The sequence below is a fragment of the Tachypleus tridentatus genome, chromosome 11, assembly GCF_004210375.1.
Source record: "Tachypleus tridentatus isolate NWPU-2018 chromosome 11, ASM421037v1, whole genome shotgun sequence".
NCBI classification, from domain to species: domain Eukaryota; kingdom Metazoa; phylum Arthropoda; class Merostomata; order Xiphosura; family Limulidae; genus Tachypleus; species Tachypleus tridentatus.
The window spans coordinates 82,879,708-82,906,098 of NC_134835.1; the positions used below are offsets into that span (position 1 = coordinate 82,879,708).

A 26,391-nucleotide genomic window follows, 5' to 3' on the forward strand; every position below is an offset into this window, starting at 1 on the left:
TCTTACACTGCTAAATCAGGGACGACTAGAGTAGATAGCCCTCGTGTAGCTTTGTACTAAATTCAAAACAAACAAATAATACTACCAGTTTAAGTTGTTATATTCTTAACATTAAAGCAAAAATTGAAATATCTGCGTAAAATTTTAGTGAAATACAAAATATGTTAATTTTCATCTTGAATATATGAACTTTCCTTATGGCCGAATTTCTATGTCTTTATCCATTGTAAACGTCTCAGTGTGATTACTTTACGTTTCTGTTAAGAAATGGTGCTTTCTTTTTGTAAAGAACTCATTCTACACCAGATACTTATTTGGAAATCTATCACACAACTGATTTCATCTTCTAAACTAGATAATTGTCGAACACCCCGAGTTTTGGCTTATTCAGGTTTCTGAAGTAAACAGAACTTTGCAACTGCGCATAATTGTTGCATATTTTAAGCAAGGTTGAATTTTTGCTTTACTTTGCTGACGTGCCAACTTACGTCGCAACACGAAACTTGAACATCAACAAGACGAATCACTTCAAGTTGCTATCGCTGTCGAGGTTGAGAAAGGACGGCACCTGGTGGCAGAAAACGCTATATTGATTGCGTCATTTTTAAGACATTAAAGGTTGCGAGAGACAAAAAAAAAAAAGGAAAAAGAAGCTGACGCTAATGAACTTTCTTTGAATAACTATTTCTGTAGCAAATGTCACGTAGAGAGAAATACTACATTGTTTTTCGACTGTCAAGTATGCTTTATATTAGATGCATTCTACGAATAATGTGAATACTTTAAACGGTAAATCTAAAGTAAACAAAACAAGTTACACCAAACAAGAAAAAAAATAGTAATTTTGTAAAACACAAGTATTTCAAATGAATGAAACCTAAATGTATAACTGAAACTAACAAAATAATTGTTAATATAGATGTTTATTTAAAACACGTTATGAATATTTAATAATCTCCACATAAATTTGTACAATACCAACAGAAATGATGCAATAGTTACAAACTGTTACAAAATATACTCCTAAGGCAACTAACTAGAATATGCCAAGGTTTTGTGTAGTATTTGGGAACGATCAGATGACTAAACAAACTTATAATAAACTAACAACAAGTTAAGACTAAGTTAGTTCAACACTTACACCACAGTGAATGACGTCATTTATAACTACAGCACTATAGGTAAGTTACTTTAGAACATTCCCCGTATTCTCTGGAATATAACTTAAAATACGTGTTATAACTTTTAAGCTTTATTTTAATACCAAAAAAGAGACTCGGTGATATATAAACAAGTTAATAGTAATGAAATAAATGATACATTGTTATACATCTATCATAACTTATGTAAATCAAGCATAATTATTTTAACCCACATAATGTAGATAGGAAGTGGTGCAATGCTACCAACGAATTTCTCTCTTACAACTTTCAAAACATTTTGCTTTTCTCTTTTTACGAAACTGAAATATTATCCTAACTGAACCGTATAAAGTTCACATTTGGACCTTGAATCTTTCATCCATAAACTTTCGACCTGTTCTAATGAATCTGATCAATAGCACAGTACGTTTGAATTACGTCATTATACTCCTCAGCACTGAGAATGTGTTTGAGTTTTCTGGTTCTTGTTCTCAGCACTGAAAGCGTGTTTTAATTATCTGATTATTCTCCTCAGCACTGATAGTGTGTTCGAATTATCTGATTCTTCTTTTTAGCACTGAGAATGTTTTTAAATTACCTCATTATTCTACTCAGAAGCGATGATATGTTTGAATTACATCATTTTTTACCCTTACCATCGAGTATGTCTTTAAATTAAATCGGCTGCATTTGGAATTACTCAGATATGTTATGGGTTAAGAAGTGATGTTAATAATTCGTATTTGTATTCTCGTTAAGAGGATAGGGACAATAAACACGATTAAAAAATATCCTCTAATAATATCTTGCTGTCATTGTTAGGTAAGGCTGTACCTAAGATTAGAAATACAAAGGTATGTTAAAATTCCACACCAAACTTTTAAATTATAATACTCACAGCTTTGCAACTAAAAATATTAAACCACTTACTTCAAGTTGACCATGTCCGCGATACGATGTGGGCAGTTAGGTGTGAAACAAATGTTTATACTTATAATTGGTTAAAATCCCTTCATTTATTTCCAAAACCACACCAACAAACCCACTCGTTTTTTTTTTCTTTTCTTGTTTTTCTACTATATCTTCTGTATTTACAATGGTTAAACACAAGTCATGTAAATTTATTCTAATTAAACAAAATTAAATTACCAAACAATGCGCACGAGTATTTTATCTTACGAGTGACTATCTTCACGGCCTCGTAACTCTTCACCATACAAAATTATGGAACTTCGTTAAACATTCCTTAGTGTCTCTTGTTATTGTTACCACAGAAAAATGATGGATTCTATATATATTGCCTTAAAAGTTTTAGAGAAATCGTCATTTTAGTGGAATTGTTTCAAATGATCAATAATTAATTAAGAGAGAAAAGTAACAATGTTTAGATTGTTATGCATGTATTTAATGGTAGGAATAACTAAAAGGAATTAGTAACGGGTACATGTTTATTCATGAACATCTTTTTTAACAAGAATTATAATTTGCAGTAACTTGTGAAAGCAGTTAATTATGTAATTCTTGTATAGACTTTACAATTACAACTGACAGAACATGTACTGTTCTCGTAAATATAACTCATGAAGTTTTGGATAATGTTAGTTTGCATTAACATACATGTTAAAAATATGTATTAAGTATATGGGAAAAAAAACTTCACAAAACTATTTCTTGACAGGATCGAGATAATTTAATTTTTCTACAACAAATTTATCTTTTCCGTGGAAACATGTGAAGAGTGTAACGTACCTTCACCAAACTGAAGGACATGGTAAAACGCAATGTCAAGTAAATAGTTATTTGTTTTTAACCACAAATCTGGCACTGAAGAAGATTACTTTTACCACCTTCTTAACAGATCTTTCATTTTTTCATCCTCTTCAACTAAGTTTCTGTGTAATTCTATCTTGCTTAACTGTATTTCAAGATTTTTTGGAATATGCCAGTAGTCCGTACAACAGTACATCAGCAGTTCCTATAGTGCTATAATTCCCGGTTATTTTGGAATATATTCTTTATTCTTTATCGTATGATTTTGGAAAGCCAAAGTATTGGACTGTGACACACTGTTTAATGATAAATTTTAGTGTCAGTCTATAATTTGCAGTGTTTCGAAAGCAGATGCCCCTCAGTGGCTCAGCGATAAGTCTGAAAACTTATAATGCTACAAACTGGGTTACAATAACCGTGATTAGTACAGCACAGGTAGCGTATTGTGAAGTTTTGAGCTTAAAAACAAATAATTATACATTGTTCTAGTTTCAAAACGGTTTGGGAGTTCAGTAGCATATTTAGAAATAAGAAAGAGTTAAACACTATGTTTACTTATATTAAATATACAACATCATACTGTTTAATACAGTAACGTCCAACCTTTTAAACTTGATGGCCACAGTTATCTTTTACAGATCTCTGAAGGGTCAGCAGTCTATTAACACCAGTAACGATGACAAATCATTATATTTTCAAAGTAAATGTATAAACAGAAAAAATGAAACTATTAAAAACAGTCAGAGAGTTACAACATACTTGACAAGTTCAGTAGCCTGTTCATTAGGCACTGGTTCATGTATGTAATTAATATCGAGTGTTACTGCACTTTACCAGTTCCACTCTGCACCGCTTGTATGCCAAAAGATTTTTAGCTTTTCAGAATATATATATTCAATCTTCAGCAAGCTACACTGCACATGGTAAATTACTATATACAAACATTTATAATGAGTAAACATTTTACACAAAGTAATTAAAACAGAAAATAAGAAGACAACGTAAATAAACAAGAAAGGATAGGATAGTGAACAATTATAATGATATTATATAAGTATTCAGACTAGACTTAACTCTAGTGAAGTTGTGTTATTTTTAATGTTGGGAACTCATTTATAATAGATAAATCTTCTTTAATTAAAAGTTCAATCTTGGATGATTTAGATGAGATGACTTTGAAATTCGTAATCAAGACGGAATGGTTAGTGTTTTTATTATGTGCGCGAAATGTGAAGTTTGGTGGACCGCGAGTTGGAAACCATTGGTTTTTAATACTACTACTAGGACATTTTATTTTAGGCTTTGAGAGATGTTCCTATAATATTGTTGTCATAATTTCTGTTGTTGCGAGAGAAAGGGATACTTCTAGATTATTCGGTTAAAAAACGAAGAAAATATTCTATATTAGTCCATTTAATTGTGATTAAACACGTTTTTTCTTCAACTATACGTTTTACAAATTCTATGCTACATTCTAACAATAGGCTTAGTTTCCCAAGTGAGGATTATACTCTTTAATGGATGTTTTTAGGTCTGTGCTTTCCTGGGCCTCTAGACTGCTGTTTAAGCTATTGGGTTAATTTTCTTGAACTCGTTTATTTTGCACTCGATGTGTCTTTGTTGATTAATAATGACAAATATCTTGTTCTCTTAGTCACTTACTTCCTAATTTTCTCTTGTCTTTATTTCTTTGTGAAAAACAAACTTAATGTTCTCAAACTGTAACAGACAACTGACAAACTCAGTAATCATTTGTCATCTACACAAGCCTAACTTACATTTTATATTGCTTAAACTGTTCAAAAGCAGTGAAGAAAATTCCTTACTGTTAAACAAAAACTGAAATGTCTAAGTTAAAAACATAAACCACAACAGTATATTCAGATATTTAAAACCTTTGTACATTTTAAGTGCGAAATAAATACGTGTCTTATAAACTGATATAACTCTTTCTTTAGTTGGAGGTACATTGCCTGGGATAAAATTTAAAGTCTTGGGAAAGTGAACTCAAACTAGTTTTAAGTTACAAAACAAAAGAAGGAAAAAAAATGAAAGGTTGAATCTATTACCCCACATTGATTCAATACAATTTCACGTCAGACACGTCACTACTCACGGAATCTAAACAATCACTAAAGGCTATTCAAATAAATCAATAAATGGAGCTAACAACATTAGCTCTTATTAGTTACCGTATCTAACAACATTAGCTCTTGTTAGCAACCGTATCACTAGTAGTTATTTAACTGTTTCAGTTTCAATCAAAACAAACAAAACACATGACATCTGAGGCAAAATTACAACCAAAATGCATGACGCCTGAGGCAAGTTTACAACAGAAAAAAAAACACATGGCATCTGAGGTAAATGACCTTCAGAGTCGATCTGGGCTCATTATTTAGATGAAAAGCGTTAATGTGAAACCAGAACATTATCACTAGCAATAGTCCTAGCGCTCTATGTATCTCATTTATAATTACGTTAAAGATACAAATCAGCGTTATAAGTAGTTCGCAGAGTCATAAATAACACACGCACAAACAAAACAAAAATTACTGTTATGTTTATTGGCGAGCGCCACCAGCATATATGGTAAGGTTTTTAAGTGAACAATGAAAAATGAAACTGTTAAGCCACGTGTACTAATTCCTCCAAAACCATCTGGTGAGAAACATTCACCTGGATATCACGGAAATTGAATACTGTGTTCAGTCTTTAAAGTTATTGAAATCATTGTGAGATCCTCAGTTTACAATACCATAACAACCGTTCGTGTTTATGTCAATTTGCTAGACCTGATAATGAACAAGACTGGAAATTCTCTATCTCTCTCCATATATATATATGATGTATTAGACGTAAACCTGTCCTAAACTGCTCTGCAAGATTGTTTGCTTGCAAATGACCACATAATTGTATAATAGGTTATCTGTGCTGTGCTCAACATAAGTGTATCAAAACTCGACTTTTAGCATTATAAGACTTCAGACTTACTGTTGAACCACTGAATACAAAAAAGGTATATGTTTTAATTTTTAATTACAGTATTAGATTAATAGTACCAAACTGTATGTCTATAGATTCACAACGCTAAAATCAGGGGTTCGATTCCTCTCGGTGGGCTCAGCAGAGAGCCCGATGCAGCTTTGCTATAAGAAAATATACACACAAGAGAGTTGGTGCAATAAAATAAGTTCTAATGTAGTTTCACTTGTACTTTTGTTGATCACGTTTGCTGAATGATCTACTCATAGTTTGAACTTTTATAATACGAAATCAAAGGTCTACCATGCGCTCCCGGCCTGAATTTAATACAATCGAGGTGATTATGGCGGCAACAAGCCCAAATAAAACAGGAAGATTTTCTGTTAGGGCCATTTATCCAAGTATACAAATTCATGGTTAGTACAAAATACGAATCTCTGGTAAATTGGAGCTCACGTAAAGCTAGACTGAAGTGGCATGTGCATGTGGAATGAAAATGAGAAAAATAACTCATTCAGAAGAATATTTAGAATGCCGGCAAACAGAGTAGGAGACGTCAAAAACTGACATGGAAAGATAGGATAAATCAAGCTGTGAGAGAGACGAGTACGATGTTGGAAAGATAGGTTTGTTTGTTTGTTTTTGAATTTTGCACAAAGCTACTCGAGGGCTATCTGTGCTAGCCGTCCCTAATTTAGCAGTGTAAGACTAGAGGGAAGGCAGCTAGTCATCACTACCCACCGCCAACTCTTGGGCTACTCTTTTACCAACGAATAGTGGGATTGACCATAACAGTATAACGTTCCCACGCTGAAAGGGTGAGCATGCTTGGTGTGACGGGGATTCGAACCCGCGACCCTCGGATTACGAGTCGAGTGCCTTAATCACCTGACCATGCCGGGTTTTTTTTATTTGATCCAATTCTTTAAGAAAACAAAATCTTTCTGGTTTTATCATTTTGCTCATAGACTTATTTGAAATTACACGTTTACACATATTGCTGATGTGGATACTTTGCAATTTTAACTTCCACCCCAGAGATTTTATATATTTCTAGACGTAAAATCTCCGTACTTTCGTTTAGTCTTGTTTTGTTTTGACAACAACAATCGGTGTTTAATCATGAGCATATCTTATTTTTATTGAACAAAATTTCCATTGACCACTGTTGTCAGTACTGTTGTTTTTTCAATCATACAGTGTTAGTATACTTTCCTATCCAGGAGTGAAGGAAGGAACTGTGTATGATGTATTGGTCAGGAAAATTTTACTATTATTAACTATTAGTAAGCAGTTCTTCATGATGCCCAAAAACATAGGTACTCAGTGGTACTTATATTCATCATACCTATAAGACAGAACAAGCATGTACGTCTGCAGATTACACACGTAATTTATCATACATTGTTATCGGATCGTTTTATCACGTTAAGCTATAACAATGTGGTATTCACGCAACCCTTAATGGATAATAAAGTAGAACCACAGGCAGATTCCGAAAATGTTATGCAGAGGTTAACACGAATACGGAAAGCAAAGGAATTTGACACAAATATTACTGTACAAATACAACAACAATATTCATACACAACGGCAATATTTCCTCAACTTGCCGGCCTCAAACGTTCTGCTGACCTCAGCTGATCTATGGGGAGGAGAGTGTTTAAACAAGATAGAGACGAGATTAGCAGTATTTTATATGAGCACAGGACAAAGATAAACCAAATAACAGTGATGTTATCACACAGGTTATATAAGACAAGAGTCTTAGTCTGATATTCCACAATACTTAGGTTACTTATGTCAACGGTCATATCCAACGCACTACTCAATACTCAAGGAAGACAAAATTAGTGGATGATATTAACACGAAAGCTTAAGAAAACAAACCGAAAACATTAATTAATGTTCCTCATTTTAGAAATTAAAAACTTATTTTTATTCTGAAAATTTTACTTTTTGTTTGGTCTTAGCTGATTTTCAGTCATTTAGAGTATATCTTTTATATAAAGTATTACCTTACATTAAAACCTATAACGTGGTGATATTATAAGTTAAAGTATAAAAATCTTGAAATCCCGAAAACCAACAAAAATAATAAACACTGAAATAAAAATTAATAAGTGGTCAATAACATTTATAAGGGATCGTTAATATACCTCTTATTAAAAATGAAAACTTGAGTTTTTATTTTTCAAATTTTATTCTTCGTTTGGCCTTTGCGATCTTTTATTAATTTGCTTCAAATGAATGTGATTATAAAAATGTTATTATAAAAAATTCCATATTTTTGAATTAATAATCAAACCTACAATAATTTGTTTTTGAATTTCGCGCAAAGCTCCACGAGTGCTATTTGCGCCAGCTGTCCTTAATTTAGCAGTGTAAGAGACTAGAGGGAAGGCAGATAGTCATCACTACCCACCATCAACTTTTGGGTTACTCTTTTACCCAAGAATAGTGGGATTGACCGTAACATTATAAAGCCCCCACGGCTGAAAGGGCAAGCATGTTTTGTGCGTGACGATCCTTGAACATTTTAAAGAGATGTTTAATATTATTCATATCTGTATACGAGAAACTTGTTGGCTAATGTATTTGTTTGTAATTAAGCACAAAGCTACACAAAGAGCTGTTTGTGCTCTGCCCATCACGGGTATCGAAACCCGATTTCTAGCGTTGTAGATCCGCAAACATACCACTGTGTTGCCAGTATTTTGGTATTAGTAATAATTAATTATAACAAAAACTTACAAATGACACATTTTTAAGTTTCAATATGTTTAATTTTTTGTATAGAACTTACTGTTTTCCTGTCGTTATTGATTTTTTCAAGTATGTATTTTGATGACATATACATATTTCTTCCAGTATCGTTTGATGATTGAAAATAGTGCAGTATTAATGCAAATGGCAAAACTGTTTATTTTACTTATTTGCACAGCATGTTATATATATTCCTTAATAGGAACGTCTGAATTAATAAAATAATAGTGTGTAATTATAGGTTAACCACAACATATCATAATATATCCAGTGTCGATAAGGCATTGCGCTCAATACCATTCATCTTCAGGCGTTCTGGGAAATTTCAGATGTAGAAGTGGTTAAGCCACTATTTATATTATTAGCCTGCTTCACAATAACTGTTATGGTGTGAGCTGGATTGAGTTGATGAAGTGTACATTAAAACAGTAATTATTTATAATTTTAATACATAAAAAGGTAAATTATTTCGAACAAATATTAAAATAAAAAAATCCCCTAGCAATAAACTAATACCAAACGTTTCCTGGGCAACATGATTATATGTTTGATAAATTCCTGCTAGAGCGTAACGTCTTATGCTTTTTTATGGCTTTATTGGCTTTGTCCATCAGTTTCTGTTTGTGTACAAGCCTTCAGTGAAATATATTCATTGTGTGGGTTAATATGGTTCGGTTTAGTTTGGAAAGCCCTATAGTGATGAACTTGCCGTTGTGGGGACCTGTGTAATTGGAGTTTGCATATAGAGTTCTCAGCTGGATTATCAAGTTTGTCTGTTTCTGTTATGATGTCAGAGCAACTACACTGAGGGACATCATCTTAAGTCTGAGAAGAGGAGGTGAAAAATTCTATATGCAAAACATTTTTTCCCCTGAATCAGAGGATTATCCTATTTTCGTGGTTATTCAGTCCTGCATTTGAAAATAACAAAAACCCTGAGCTTGTACTGGTTTCTTCGAATGTCGTGAATCTTCTTGACACAGATCGCGCCGCTATAAACGCTAAATAGCCATCATTGCCAAATAGTTAGCCAGATAAAAAGTGGGCGTAGTTACACAAGTGGAACTCGCATTTCTGGTGACATTTTTTTTTCTTTTAATTTCGCGCAAAGCTACTCGAGGGCTATCTACGCTAGCCGTGCCTAATTTAGTAGTGTAAGACTAGATGGAAGGCCATCACCACCCACCACTAACTATTGGGCTACTCTTTTACAAATGAATAGTGGGATTAACCGTCACATTATAACGCCCTCACGGCTAAAAGGGCGAGCATGTTTAGTGCGACCGGGATTCGAACTCGCGACCCTCGGATTACGAGTTGAACGCCTTAACACGCTTGGCCATGTTGGCCATGGCTTGACCCTGCTGGTGACTTCAAGTTCAAAGAGTCAAAAAGCGGTCACACATTCTTCTGCAAAGACCACTTAGAAGGGTGCGTACGTCAAGCTGGCATGAGATTCGTCATAAAAGCATCAATCACTGGAAATGTTACTTCGATACCAAACTGCGTTTGCCCTTGTCTAATAGTTCTGGTAATTGCACGGTCACTCTTATCAGTTCTTATACTCCACTTTAAAGCATAGGACGAATTTATGACCGTTTCGACACCGTGCTCAAATCATTCACTAGATCCAGCAAGGTTACTGGACTGTAAACTTCAACAGTGTCTTAAATAAACTGTCTAACTTTCGTGACATCATTATGAATGAACTACTACATGAATATGCCATTTATCTCCTCAACCAGCCTCATACAGTAGACGAAATAAAGCAGATATCATAATTCAAGGCACCAGTTGCTGATGTCACTCATGCCAAAATTTTCAAACCCGGACAAACCTAAGAAAGAAGTCTTTGACAAAAATACGTCCTTTGCCAACGTCTATAAATGTATGAAGAACAGATTTAATTGTGAACCATTGCAGTGTATTATTTCATATTGCCAGCGAGATCCTAACTAGGATAATCTTCAGCTATCTCTGTGAGCAGGTCTATCCTAGCATTATTCCAAAGGATCAAAGTAGCTTTCTTCTAAGTCATGGGACAAATGACATGGTCTTTACAATCTGCTAGGTTCTGGAGAAGTGTTGAAAACACAAATATGATTTCTACATGGTATTTGTTAATCTAACTAAAGTTTTAAACACTGTGAATAGAAACGTTGTGTGAAAGGTCCTTCACAAAACAGGCTGTACTGAAAAAAATAACTAACATTATTCATTCATTCAATGAGAGCATGTAAATCAGTGTTTTCGAAAATTACCAAGAGTCACTACCATTCAATGCTCATAACAATACCGAACAAGATTCATGCTGGTATCTGTCTTGTTCAGTATTGTATTTTCCGTAAAGCTTTGCTTTGCCCTCCAGTTCTGTAATGTAGAGATCTTGATCAAATACAGAAGTAACTGAAGTCTCTTCGACTCCAGGCAAAATACAAAGACGATAAAAATGCAAATCCACACCCTTCTATTTGCTGATGATTGTAAACTTGCTGCACGCACACACACTTTCTGACATCCAAAGGAGATTTCGCTTCTTCTTCCATCTACGAGAGACAGAAGTGATGCTGCAACCCAAACACAAATTCAAGTCCATCAAACCAGGCATCAAAATTGAATGTACGTTCCTAAATATAGTTAACAACTTATCCTTTTCCCAGATTTAAAGCTAAATAAAACCATTGTTAGTTTTGGTGGATCGACGATGGTGGAAAAGTTTACATTAGACTGTTGCATTACACAACCATCACATAAGAAAACTTGACCAATTACATTACTGCTGTGTGTGAAGACTGCTGGCATCAAGTGGGATGATTTCAATCCAAACACCGAAGTTCCAACCAGGTACAAGTATAATGATTTAGAAGTACATCACCTGAGGATACAACTAATCCTTAACAGTCACGTGTCAAGAATGCAAAGCAGCCAGGTACCAACAACTCAATTTTTGGTTAATTTGGTTATGGTTAGAAAAACATGGGAGAGCCAAAGAAGCTCTAAAAAGATTTCCAGAAATGTGGCATTTCACCAGACACCTGGGACATTCTGTTCTAAAACAGAACCAGATGATAAATCACCACAAAACAGACCACTACCGAAAAGAGTTGTATCATAAAACTGAAGCAGCAGCGCGAGTGCAGGAAGGCCAGGCTACTTTGACATCTGTCGTAATCGATGGGTCAATCTAGGATGATGATATTGGTTTTATTTCCTATCACAAAATTAATGTTTCTCTCCAGAAAATGATACGACAATTTATCTATTTTTCTCTGTTTATATTGTTTCCGTCAGATCTTAATGTTTCTATATTATTTTCTATTATAATGCCATTTGTTGTATGCTCTATAAATTATAATAACACTGGACAACAACAAAACAAATTGCTACTGGATAAACTTCAAGTGATTCTATGTAAGTTTATGGTGCTGATTTAAAAAAAAATATAGTCAAAATTTGTCCATCGCCGCTAGATTTCGGGTTATTGTAATATTTCATTATTTTTTCAGTGCTATGTGAAATACCATCTAAATAACTCAGTGCAACAGATTTATGTTTTGCTGTGAAATTAAGTTTACTCGGACAGTTTAATTGGTAAAAGATATAGATTTTTGATAACTTCAAAGTTTGAACGTACTATGTCAGTATAAACTTCCAAATATATTATTTATATATACTATTTGTTATCAATGTAATTATAACGAACTATAACACTTTTCTTCATTCCCACACTCACATGCTCCGCTAGGGAATCAAGAAATCCTCACGTGCTCAGTTTGCTAGAACGTTTGAAGAGTCAACTGAGCACAAAAGAGGCAGAGTCAAACACCTCTCTCATTTGTCTCTAACTCTTCATTCAGTTAGTTTCTTTGCCTTACTCTACACACAGTTAAAACAAACTACAATCTTTCTGGCATAATATTCATAATATAATCAAATTCTGCAAAACTTTGTATTTTAAAATCTTTTAAAATATTTCTGTAAACATAACTTCTTTTATATCTTTAGAAAATCATTTGGATGAGAACATTAAGCATTTGACTTCTGTTGTTCATGTTGTGAACATGAAAGAAACTTATCAAAGCACGCAAATTATACTTGAGACCATCAAATATGATCACCATAGGTGGAACATATGTGATGATATAAAAGTTATTCGACTTATGCTTGGGGTGCGTAGTGCGTATATGAAATGTTGTTGCTTTTTGTGTCAATTGGATAGCTTAGATGATTAAAATCACCTCTCCCCCCAAAAAATGGAGTGGTCAATGAAAAAGAATTACATACCAGGGAAATGGAATGTCGAGTATCAACCTTTAGTGAATCCTTAAACAAATGTGCTTATGACTCCACTTTATATTAAACTAGGAATCATGAAGAATGTTATAAAAAAGAATGACCAAAGATAATAATGGTTTCAGATATCTTTCTGGCAAGTTTCCAAAAATCATTGAAGCAAAAATGGAAGAAGGTATTTTGTTGGATCAGAAATTTAGGAAGTGCTGATGGACGATGATTTTGAATCAGTACTCAATCAGAAAGAATTTGCTGCCTAAAAATCATTCAACCTTTGTTAAAATTTTCGTAGTAAATCGCAGAGATGGAAACTTTAGTGTGATAGTTGATAATATGCTTGAAAACTATGGTAAAATGGTATCTATGACGTCACTAAAGATGCACTTCTTACAATCCCATTTAGACTCCTTTCCAAGTGATATAGATGCAGTGAACGATGAATATAGTGAGCACTTCCACCGGGATATTTCTTTTATGAAACAGTGATAACAAGAATAATGGAATCCTGCGATTACGGGAGATTATTATTGGTTCTTACAGCGTGAAACTGAGAACATATACAAAATACGCAAGCATTCAAGCAGACATTTTATAACAAAAGTAATACCACCAAGAAAATTTTGAGCACAGCCTGAATGTATCTTCAGCATATCATCTGGTATTGCTATAATGTGCTGTTTTTAACATTTTAGAATTAAATTTTAAACGAACATTTTGAGTAAATCCATTATAACTCAAAAACTAGAGTAAATCATTCATCTTCAACTAGACTTTTAGAATGAACATTGTCAGTTTATTCAGGTACAATTCCAAATACAAATAAGTTAAATGTCATTTTCTGTAAAATATTAGTCACTTTTGGTGTTTAGATGCTATTTTTAGTTATTTTGATGTTTAGGTGTGATCACTTGATCTTTTATTAGCCGTTGATTTCAGCTCATAGTTCCGTTGTCTCTTTACCAATTTGAAATCAAATTATTGTTTGGCCTCAGGAGTTCAAACCCTTTCCACTGATGTATTTGCCCGCGTTCAAGATCTCATAGACTAATTTATTCTAATCCTGGCTAAAGAATTTCAGTTTCAGAATATCTGGTAGAGACCCTGATGAATAATAAAATCGAGTAGGTTACATGTGCTTGCCATGCATGGTATTGCGGGCATACAAAAATATAGCTGACTAAAAGTAAAAACAAAAGTCTTATAGATTAATTTACTTTAATCAAATAATTTCAAGTGCCACGGTTATTGAAGATTCCCTCTTGTTTTCAACGTTTTATATTTTAAATAACTTCGTTTTAGATTAACGGATGTTGTAATTTCATGGCGTCATGGAGACACATGTAATCACAAGAACTGTAGCGTGCTGCTAGTATACAGCTACCTGATTGAAGACTAATTATAAATATCGAATGACTGCCTGCCCATTTACTACTCTAGAAGTCTTGTTTTGATACTTGTGTTTGGCAGAGCACAGATAGTCCATTATGTAGCTTTGTGTTTAACTGCAAAAGAAACAAACCAAAGAGCGTCTACGTCAGTAGGTAAGATAGCTATAAATCACGGAAGATTTCACTCTAATTATATCTTTGCAAATATTTAAAAATTATTGATTTTATTTCTAACAATAAAGTATCTACTATTTTCAAAATAATATTTAACAGGTTATGCTTTTTTAATACATGAATGGCTCAAATTGCTAAAAATTAGTGTCAACGTGGTACTGAGCTAAAACCTCACTTACACTTAGTTGCTTGTCATCTTCTTGTGAGAATGAATGTCATTAGAAGTTCTGGTCACAGCTTTGAGATATTTCTATTTTGTTATTATTGTTAGAAAGTTGTATCAGGTATAGTAAATTATTAGGAAACAGTAAGAGCAAATCAAGTATATCTGAGATGTAAGACCTGCAGCAAAAACCTGTCATAAATCGACAAAGTAGCAGTAGATTTTACAAGATGTTTGCCAATCATTTTACACATTTAATATCCATTAAATTTGTAGTTAATCTACTGAAACCACAACATGATGGAAAATCAACTAGCATTTGTTCCATAAAATGTATGTCAGTGTGAAGTTGATACTGAATTGGACCCATTCAACGTAGACATAAGCATATATGGCTGCCACAGTATCTGAACAGCTCATTAAATGATAATGTTTATGTTTGTAACTAAGCAAAAAGCTACACATTGGATTATCTGTGCATTGTCTACCATGGGTATTCACACTAGCAATGCTAGCCCACGAGAGGGGGAGGTAAAAGTTATCGCAGAATATATTCTAGTGTAATCAAGTACAAAGCTATGATTATGTATGATTACATCCAATCTTAAATGACTTCCCATATATGTTGGTGAACAAAGTGGATAAGTATACTCATGATTCATGTATTTGTAACCCTTGAAAAGTCCTCTAACAAGCTAATGGTGTTTTCGTATGATTCGTGAATACAGATCTAATTTGCTTTTCTTTATAGTTAGTTTCATAAATTTTATTGATTATCGTGTTTAAAGTAATGTTGAATAGTTTTTAACACGTCTCTTAGGAGCTAAAGGATGGTTTTACACTACAAGTTGTTGAATTAAAACTAACTTAAATCCGTAAACTCCAAAATACGATGATTTGGATGTATCTTTTCGAGACAAGTTTTCGTTTATTAAATATAAAACGTTAAAGTTGAATACAACATCCTCAAGAATAAAGCCACATTCTCATTATCATTAATTAATAAACTTTTATTGCTTCTGCTATCATTTGTTTATATTTAGCTTTCAACTGAGATAGGAACGATTTCACCTGTGTTTCAGTAGGGAAGGTTGAAGCATCACGATAGTCAGCAGTGGGATCATCAGACAGAAACACTTTGAAATCAGCTAGAGACTTGATAACGTATTCGGTTTTCTGCACCAAAGTTGTTTTAAGCTGTTTCTGGATATCTCTGCATATTATTTGAAGACTTCCACGCTTTTTGTGCTTGGCTGTTAAGCTCGTGATGTTCTGATGGATTTCAAACACTTTATCACTTCAAATCACTTTTCACAGCCTCAACTTTAAAAGAGTACGAAAAGTGTCTTCTTTTTGGCTAATAAACATGTTCAAAAATTTTAGTTCAAATTAAGAATTACAGAATTGTGTAATGTTCTTTTTTTTTTCAACACAAAAACGTCTTCCTTTGTCTAGTGAGGGGCCTGTTAAATTAATTTTGAGCTTTTATAAATTGTTTCTTATCGTTAATTTAGTATATGAGTTTAATATTAATTTAAATATTCTAAGCTTTTCGAACATAATAATAAGGTACTATTGGAATTATGACCGAAAATATCTCTTACAGCGAAAACACCCAGCTTATCATAATACATATTCTAATCTTTATGTTCTAGTTTCCTCACATACTGATTTTTCTATCAAATATTTTATTTTTTCATATATTATTCAGCCTGTTATCAAAATTAAGTGCCACCACTTTGAGAAATTCAATCACAGAAAATACTATATCAATATAAGTGTATAACATGTTCAACTAAGTCTTTAATTTGTAGCAATCCCACATGAATAGAATTCCACTGAAAAAAGTATTATTTGGTTTAGATTTTCTTCAGAATTTATTATATGTAAATTGTCCATCTGTCTCATGAGTCTTTAAGAATGACACTTAGACGTGAACATGCTTCAGATATTTGACACTAAAATGAGCTAAAAAACAGTAATGACAGTTTAAAAAAGTTCTATGGCTACTATCAGACTGATTTACATAAAATCTCATTATTAAAAATTATGCATAATAATAGCTACTGTAAAATAATTTAATGTGCTACATGTTTGTTGCAGGGCAAAGCCATATTGAGCTACTGCTGTGTCCACTGCGACGAATCGAGTCTCGGATTTTAGAGTTATAAGTCTGTAGACCACCACGGGACTATGTTGCTATTCAGAACGTTAGCTAAAATTAAAAAAGCACATGCAAATTAGTACATCAGTGTTCCTGTTTATAGCTTCTTTCAGCTCATTGATATCAGTAAAACAAGTGCACAGAATAAAGGTAAGATTAACTCTGAATGTTATTAATCAGGTTACAAGTAAGAACGTAGAAAAAGCGCTATAAGTAAAGACACCCTAACAGGTTGATGAGATTCTTTAACATTTCCTATGTCTTTCACAAATATTACAAATTTCTGTTTTTTGAAAGGCGGTAAATGTGCTGAAAATTATGTCATACAATTTGTTAGAAACTTTAATAAGTTAAGGCTAACAAGTCTTATATATATATATAGATTTATTTAGTTATTCGCCAGGTGCTTATTTACGATTTGTATTACAAATATGCCGGATTAAGGGTTTAAATTAATAAAATTGGAACCCACACAAACACAGCGAACAGAGAGAAAAAAATGAATAAATAACCTGGATGTCTCACTGGATAAACATATATTTGAAACTGTTTCATCATGGTTTTAAGTTTCATATCAAGTTATTATTTTGTAATTTTTTCTTTAACATGTTCTTGAAGCTTGTTCTGGTACATTTTATTAGTCATTTAACAAAAACAAACATGGGGTCGTTTGTTTATATTTACTATAGATACTTTGTTATCTAACACATCGTTTGTGTTTGTGTATTCGAAAACTGTAATGAACGAATAGTGTTTAATTGTATTTGACTTATTTATGATGTTCAGCTCTGAGATTCCTTCTACAGAAATTCCCACAGGCCCCCAAGTCTTTAATCGGCCATTGATTATACAACTGCTTAAACAAGATAACCTTTACTGAAGTAGATAAATTGATGCTCAATGAAGATATTCTATTGAAGAAGATAGTCACGCTAGCACTGCTAAGGTATTACAATAGGGCCCTCTGTGTGTGTCTGTGTTTTTGCGCGCGTATCTCACAAAATAATAAACCGATGTACACGAAAATTTTGTACAACATGAAAAGTCAATATGGGACACTTCTCCCCAAATTTAGTCAGAATCCAAGTTCTGGATCACTTTGAAGCATGTTTTATAATGGAGAGATAGGTCATCTTCATGGAATTCGGTTAACAAAATGTGATCAGATTTGGACCAAATTTCACGAAAACATTAAGATTGAGATTTTTCAAAAAATGATCCGCATTGTCGATTATTCAGGATCTGAGACGGATTTTCTGAATTTTCGAATATGACGTTTCACGTTATTCAACATAAACACGTGCAATCTCGAAAAGGAACGACGTGGCGAGGGTATGTCATCCTGTTATCGCTCTTGCTTATAAGATAAGAGCTGTACAGTTCACGTTTGTACCTAAGTATAATGTATGACGAGAACCCTCTTAACCCTAAAACTAAGCTCAATGTATTTAATACCTATTACTCAACGTTAAAGTAAAATACACCGGGTATATTTTAGTGCCACAAAAAACATATTTTTTGTTTCACATGCTGGTAGGACCTGGCATGGCCAGGTGGTTAAGGCACTCGACTCGTAATCTGAGAGTCGAGGGTTCAAATCTACGTCACACCAAACATGCTCGCTCTGTCAGCTGCGAGGGCGTTATAATGTTATGGTCAATCCCACTATTCTTTGGTAAAAGAAGTAGCCCAAGAGTTGGCGGTAAGTGGTGATGACTAGATGCCTTCCATCTAGTCTTAAACTATTAAATTAGGGACAGCTCGTGCAGGTATTCCTCGTGTTGCTTTGCGCGAAATTCAAAACAAACAAATCTGCATGTAGATGTAACTGAGAGACATAAATTCCACAGTTTGCACTAAAAACCAGCTGTACATAAATTGCTGTGCGATAGCTAAAATATTTACATAAGAACCTACTTGGTGGACGAGTATATTCCTATCTAAACTGTGACTTTTGTAATTTTACTAAGTGAAATTCTTTGTACCTTTCAATCATATCATACTATATGTAGTTTTAAATTTACTAAATTATTATAGATATCTGAACACTCTGTGATTGAAAAATTGTTTATGTTTTCGTCTAGCATAAAACAATGACGGGTTAATCCGTGTTATTACACTTTTTATATTTACTTAAGGGATATGCAATTATAATGTCTTTAACTCCTTATTACCTCAGGAACTTAATATATCATATATCTTTGTTAAAATGATATTAGCTGTTTTTTTCTAAAAGTTTAGTACACATGCCTGTATATTGAGTATGAACCTGTTAGTATGGTTTTATAGCTTATGTTTTGGTTTAAAGTGCATTTAAAATAAATACCACAAGTAATGCCTTCCACTGTACGCGAAACATCTTTGAAAGACATAAGATTATCATACATTTTCCTATTAAATTTTCAGCGTTACTTTTTTTTTAGAATTAAAACTTATCTTGCCGTCAAAAGTGTCGTTGTGTGCTTCAAAGATTCAGGGCTCGGACCCATAAGCACGGAAAGTTTGGGCGTTTCAGTATGATATCAGTTATGGTTTTCTGTTCTAATTTTTCTAGAAACCAAGTGAGGATTTGGAGCACTGTCGAATCGAAACAAGGCACGATCATCACGTGCATTCGCTTAGCAACACCTTCGTTTGCCACCCTTTTGTTAAAAACGAGGGAAGCAGAAGTATACGGGGTCACGTGTTCTGTCCTCACAGTGACACTAAGTCAGAAAGCTGTAAGAGTTTCCTCAGTGACAGGTAATAACGAGGCCTTTGTTAATTCAGCCATATATCTACAACTTCTTGTATAGTAGCAAACCCAACGAACTGTTTTCTTAGCAATTTTATAAGTAATACCTACCTAACTCCCTGTTAATTACACACACAAAAAAAGGTTTAACTGAGTTATGTGGGTATCACACATCGTACTTTCTTATAGTTTATATATTTAATATAGCTACGAAATAATTTTATATAGTTCTAATTCATGACCCTATAAATCTCAGGGCAAGTGATAAATTATCTATAGGTGTTTAAGCTCTATAACAGGATTAATTCAGAAACGATTAATATAATTCCTCCTGAGAAATCTACATTGTGGCCCTTGTTACCCTGTGTGTGAGGCTATGTTGTGACACTTAAACTGGGCTTGAAATAATTATAAAATTCCTGGATTTCGTTGCATGATTAATCATCTACAGAAGAACTGCATATTATAAAAGTGTTTTTGACAGGTTTGTTTCAAGGTGTGATGTTAAAGACTTGTCATTATCCAACTTCTTTGTTCATGTCAGTGACGTTACTCTAAAGCTAATCGTGGGAAATTTTCTTACTATTATTTTTATTTGTTATTTAAAGTTGTTTCAAACAGTCTTTGGCTTATTTTAAAATACAGTACTACTTCTATTAAATAGAATATCTTGTTTCCTTTATTTACAAGCAGAGTTCAGGCTGTGAGTGTACTATGAGAGTGACATTGAAATCTTACTGTTCAGTAACACAAGAGCAGCCCAAAAATTAGTAGTGGATTTTCTTGAAGCTGTTTCGTCTCTTGTCTATCAGTTCAAAGTTATGTATGGTTAGCGCAGTTAGCCCACAAATATCTTCATGTTTGTTTTCAATTGTCTTTAGAAATGGGTGTTGTCTCTTTCATTGAATAGGGAACAAATCGCTACTGTTGTCGTTCTGCATCATTGGTCGTTGAATTTATAGTTATTGTGGTTATAATGATCGGAAATATAACACTGCACAACAAAGTTTTTGTTTCTTGAACACTGTTGGGCGTTCCTTATAGATTTTTAGCTGCTGATCACGAAAATCGCACCCAAATTTGTCCATCACGTACCGTTTCATCGAAATCTTCAGTTTTGTCATGTTTTTTTCTTATATTTGTGTCCAAAATTTTCGTTTCTGTAAGAGATCTATCAACAATGTTTTGTGCAGTCTGGGCATGAAATCAGGCCAGGTTGGAAGCTGTTCTGTGAAAGTATGCAGCCCGGACATGCCTGGGCAGGCCGGAGCCAGGTTGACACTGATCAGCAGGCTATAAAAGTGGCTTGCATACACAGATGCTGCTCATTGGATTAATATAGACCTTATAGTGTGTACGCATTGTTTCAGAACATAGCATTGCCTCAGTAGCACTGTAACAAGTAAGTTAGATGTTATAGACATTTTACAGGACGATTGGTGTTGGTCAATATGTCTCGTCAATGTCGTAACAGTTGCGATACATTCTGCTATATTTGTGGCGAGTATATGCTTGTTTATCATAAACGCTCAATTACTGCTCTTGTGAAGAAAGCGTATCATTTGTACTTCGGCTGTAAAATTGGTGATAAAGACCAGGGATGGGCGCCTCACATTTGTTGTGCGACATGTGCTGTCTGTCTGAGAGCTTGGCTCAGAGGCACTCCAAAGACAATGCCGTTTGCTGTCCCAGTGATATGGCGAGAACAGAAAGACCACTTGACGGACTGTTACTTATATTTGACTAATGTGTCTGGTTTCTCTGCCAAAAACAAGAAGTCAATTGAATACCCTAATCTACCTTCAGCAATGAGACCCGTGCCACATGATGACAGTCTTCCAATTCCAAAACCACCAGAGGAATGGACTTTAGACGAACCAGATGAAGAAACTGCAATGCAGGGAACTGGCAGTGACATTGATCCGGATTTTAAACCGTGCTCCTCAGGCAATCCACATGTCATAACACAGTCAGAATTAAACGATCTGGTCAGAGATTTGGGTTTGTCAAAAGCAAAAGCCAAATTGCTGGGTTCGAGATTGCAGGAATGGTGTTTGCTGTCACCAGGTATGAAAATTTCTGTTTTTTGAAGCCGCCAAGATGATATAACCAAATTCTTTGCACAAGTTTACAGTCTCTGTTTCTGTGTTGACATCGAAGGATTGTTCTCTGCTTTGGGTTGTGATCATGACCAGCATGAGTAGCTTCTCTTTATTGATTTATCAATGTTAAGACTCAAAGCTGTTCTGTTACACATTGACAACGCTCACCCTTCAATACCTGTTAGCTATGCAGCACACATGAAAGAAACCTACGAGAACATGGAAATGTTACTGAAGCACATCCAGTACAGCAAGTACAACTGGAATATCTGTGGAGATCTGAAAGTCGTTGCTCTGTTACTGGGACTGCAGCTCGGCTATACAAAGTATGTTGTTTCATTTGTAAATGGGACAGTCGTGCCAAAAAGTCACATTATTCTAGACAGAGCTGGCTACTCCGTAAAAAGTTAGTTCCAGGACAGAAAAGTGTGGCGCATGAACCGCTTGTTGAACTGACAAAGATTATTTTTGCCTTCTCTTTACATAAAATTGGGACTTATGAAGAATTTTCGTGAAAGCAATGAACAATGAAGGCTAAGGTCTTCGTTATGTAAGACAGATGTTCCCAAGAATATCTGAGGCCAAGATCAAAGAGGGCATTTTTGTTGGCCCTCAGATCAGACATGTTATGAGTGACAAGCTGTTCGAAGATCTGTTAGTTGGGCCGGAAAAGATTGCCTGGAAAGCCGTTAAATACGTTGTTCACAATTTTCTTGGCAATTACAGACCCCACATTACATTCCGCTGATAGACAAACTTCTCAAAGCATACAAAACGATAAAGTGCATTATATCACTCAAGATTCACTTCCTCCACTCACACTTGGACTTCTTCCCCGCAAATCTCGGTACTGTCAGTGACGAACACGGTGAAAGGTTTCACCAAGACATCACTACAATGGAAAAACGATATCAGGGCAACAAGAATCTGTCAATGCTTGCTGACTACTGTCGAACACTGCAACGTGAGGCACCGGACATTGAATACAAACGAAAATGAGGAGCAAAACACTTTTAATTATGTTGAACTTAATAGCGTATTAGAAACATAAACGCAATTAAATACGTTATTGCCGGTAAACAGTTAACTGCCTCTTTCTAATAGTTCCTACATGATGAAGCAAAACCAAAACTATATTTGTACATACCCACCAGGTACCTGTCACAATCAGCAAAAACATTTCAGGAAGCAAAACTTTTGAAGAAAAATTGTTGTGCAGTGTAATCAGATTGTAACTAGAATAACTACTAACTACTGTATGATTACTTAGATATGTTGAACTGTTTTCTTTTATTAACCTAATATGTGTTCATCCCTCATAAATGTTACATATGTAATGATTATTTCATAAGGTTTATGATTCGTTGACTCAAGTTCCGTATCATGCTCTTGTTTACGATTTATTATATTTCGTACGTTACGTCTTTCGATTTCAAATAACCAGAAATTTTAATTTTAATTTAGAAGATAATTAAATGTTAATGTGTATTAAGTTTATGATATTTGCCAAGAACTTTGACACACGCAACTTTCTTTCTTAAAACAAATATATTTTAATATACAAACAACAATACAACTTTCATGAAAAATATTTAGTCTTCTATCTGAACTTGAACTAAATTTTTTATCGACGGTCCAGGTCCACAATGAGCGAATTAATTCTCAGTTAATATTGTTACCCTTTACATAAAGCTAACTAGCTGTCTATTCTTATCTAGCAGACCTGGCATGGCCAGGTAGGTTAAGGCGTTCGACTCGTAATCTGATGGTCGCGGGTTCAAATCTCCGTCACACCAAACATGCTCGCTCTGTCAGCCGTGCGGTCTTTATAATGTAATGGTCAATCCCACTATTCTTTGGTAAAACGGTAGCCCAAGAGTTGGCGGTAGGTGGTGATGACTAGTGCCTTCCCTCTAGTTTCAAACTATTAAATTAGGGACAGCTCGTGCAGGTATTCCTCGTGTAGCTTTGCGCGAAATTCAAAACAAACCAAATTTAGCTAACCTCACGCCGCTTTCAAGCTAACTTTTTACCGACGAAAATAGAAATAGAAATACTAACATTCAAATTTATTTCACTGAAATTCGTAATGTTTGAAATCTATAAATGGTTCTGGTTGAATATCTATAGTTTTCCGGTTAATAAGCATTTATCATAATTATTACTTCTGAGGCTTATAGTATACTTACTGTAGTGACCCAGCAATATTATTATTTAAACTGTTTCTTGGTGCAACGATTTATAATCTTTATGTGACATTTTCGAAAGTTTACTTGACAATAGTATTCGAAGATATGCTGGTGCTTTCGTAAAACATATGCTGTTGATTCTTACTCTCGAGAATCTTCTATAAATTTAGAGAACAGGCATGACTTGCGCAATATACATTATATAAGTTACACACATTTCTAAATGTATGTTAAACTGAAACAAACATAGATATTCAAATAAATGTATGACAAGTTAGAATAAGTTAAGATTTATTTATCTCTCTTACATGTATGTAATGAGAATTATCGTTAACGAATGTAATCTAGGAGTGTGGGATACTGAATTGGGTCTTCTGTCTGACTTAACAGTGTGGTGTGTTTGTTACTCTGAGTCCTATCTTTGTCCTTTTTGGTTGTATTATTGATGATCTCGTTTACTTGAATTTTTCTTCGTGAGTGAACATAATCTCTCTCTCTGTAATTATTCTTGTTATCTTCGTTTCATATAGACAAGTTTTCTAACCCGCTTTCTTGCTCAAGCAGACGCCCAGAATTCAAAAACAGACCAGTATGTTACAATTTGAACAAAAAATTTGCTTTATTTATATACTTATGTCTTCTTGTATTTCTTTGCTTTTCGTGATAAAAATTTCTGGAATTCACTATATTACAGACACTTGAAATTATTTATCAGATATTAATATACATGAATACCACATAACCAAAAATATTTTTTCTTACTTGTTAGTTATAAAGATAATATCTGTTATGCAGTATGAACACTGACTTTGAAGTATAGTTTAATTTTGTTTTAAAATCGTGATACCTGATGTTATTTCCAACTTTTAGATTTCAAATTCATGTGCATAAATTGAGAACTAAATTAAAAAGAACCTGGCTAAAAAGTAATAGTTTCCTTATTTTAAGTTTTGCATCTTATAGAGGATGTTAATTTTAGGTTTAAAACATGTATGACCTGATTCTAATTTTGAAGGTTAAATTAATCTTTACTTTGATTATTCCTTTACTACTCTGTAATAGCACAAAGAGTTTGTAGTTTTTTTTAATGATGTACAAAAATGACTTCCAAGTTGTGCTTTGCTTCTAATTTTGGAAATGTTCGTATTATCTACCGCAATAAGAATATTTTCATCTTTCAATGTTTTCTGATAAAAAAAAATGCAATAATAAGGACTATAGATTATGATCATAAAGCAATAACAACTCAACATTTTGTATTTTTTCTTCAGATAGTGATGGCTTAATGGCCTACAAATTTCACAGATAGAAATTTTCTCATTTGAATAAAGAATAATAGCATTGCTTTTTGTTTTCTGAATTATTGATGCTTTATCTCATACCTTTGGGACATTAATATTTTTGTTTATTTAACATGTAATTGTTAATGTGTTCTGTTTCTTACCTAAAGAGATGATTATGAGAACTTAGACTAAATAGGTTAAGCACTTAACTACAAACATTCGTCATTGGGTTTATTAAAAGTTGTGCTTAAAAACTTCTGATGTGAAATAGAGGTGTGTACGGTAGTTAAGAGCTACTAGATTTTAACCTTCTACAACTGTAATAAAGATGTAATTTTATCAGTAATATTTTTTTTGTTACAATTGTTGTATGCTTAACTAACATTCTTGTATGGAGGATGTAGGAAATTGATCATTTATTCATCTTGGCCAAAGTTACATATCATAGTGATAATTTAAAAGAGCTTGCACTCGCTTAGTTAATAGTATGTATCACCTTTCCCTTCGGTTATTGGTAGTATATACGCTAATCGGTGATGCACGGGTTTATAATGGTTGGCAGAGGCCGGAAGTTAGTATTGTCTTAAATATACGCTAATATTTATAAATGATATAGGTAGTCTAAAATCGTGGGATACTATACTAGGAATTTGATCTGACTTGTATGTGTGGTGTAGTAACAATATACTTTGACTTAAATTAGTGAAAAATTCTACTAGCTCCAGCAGCTAGGCTTTAAAATAAAACATAGAAGTCAACCAGCTGGTTTACCGTAAGCCTTCGGGTAGTGAACTAACGAAATTCACATTTTGTGTATTAATAAAGATTTTATTTTGTGTTGTAACTTAAGTCAGCTCCACTTTTATTACTGGCGAAATTCGTTTAGGCTTCTAAGGGCATTTCCTTCAAATATCCTGTATTGTAATACTTACTTAAAGGTTCTAATTTTTACTTGTGAATACTGCATAATAAAATCTAGTTATTACAGTACTAAATATTGCAACAAAAACAAACTGAAAGTTGAGTTTTAAATGTTGTTACACATCTTTACGTGGAATGTTTACTGATAACCAAAACAAAGATCTTAATCAATGGTAGAACCTAAACAGTTACATAAGCACAGCTGGGGAAGTGTGCTCTTTGAAGATGAATCTGGTTTTAACTTGTTTGGCAACAATTCAGTGACAATTTTTCAATGATGAAGAGAAGAATAGTGTAGTCAATTTACAATATGTACA

The 26,391-nt window shown here is 33.7% G+C and overlaps 1 protein-coding gene across 4 annotated transcripts; it reads left to right on the top strand.

Annotated features, from left to right (window-relative positions):
* The first annotated feature begins 1,051 nt into the window (after positions 1 to 1,051).
* On the top strand, positions 1,052 to 25,497 carry LOC143232621 (uncharacterized). 4 transcript variants are annotated; one of them, XM_076468257.1, is made up of 4 exons: positions 1,071 to 1,181; positions 15,725 to 16,014; positions 16,785 to 16,995; positions 19,400 to 25,497. In XM_076468257.1, the coding sequence occupies exon 4, from the start codon at positions 21,031 to 21,033 to the stop codon at positions 21,667 to 21,669; it is 639 nt and encodes a 212-aa protein (XP_076324372.1). In that variant the 5' UTR covers positions 1,071 to 1,181; positions 15,725 to 16,014; positions 16,785 to 16,995; positions 19,400 to 21,030; the 3' UTR covers positions 21,670 to 25,497. The 4 variants fall into 4 exon arrangements, with proteins under 4 accessions (XP_076324370.1, XP_076324372.1, XP_076324373.1 ...); XM_076468258.1 differs by lacking the exon at positions 1,071 to 1,181 and adding an exon at positions 14,275 to 14,497; XM_076468259.1 differs by lacking the exon at positions 1,071 to 1,181 and adding an exon at positions 14,275 to 14,497 and having other exon boundaries at positions 15,764 to 16,014.
* Positions 25,498 to 26,391: the final 894 nt, after the last annotated feature.

Excerpts from the sequence above, each read along its gene's own strand:
- LOC143232621 (XM_076468255.1), top strand. The coding sequence starts at position 21,031 with ATGTCTCGTCAATGTCGTAACAGTTGCGATACATTCTGCTATATTTGT.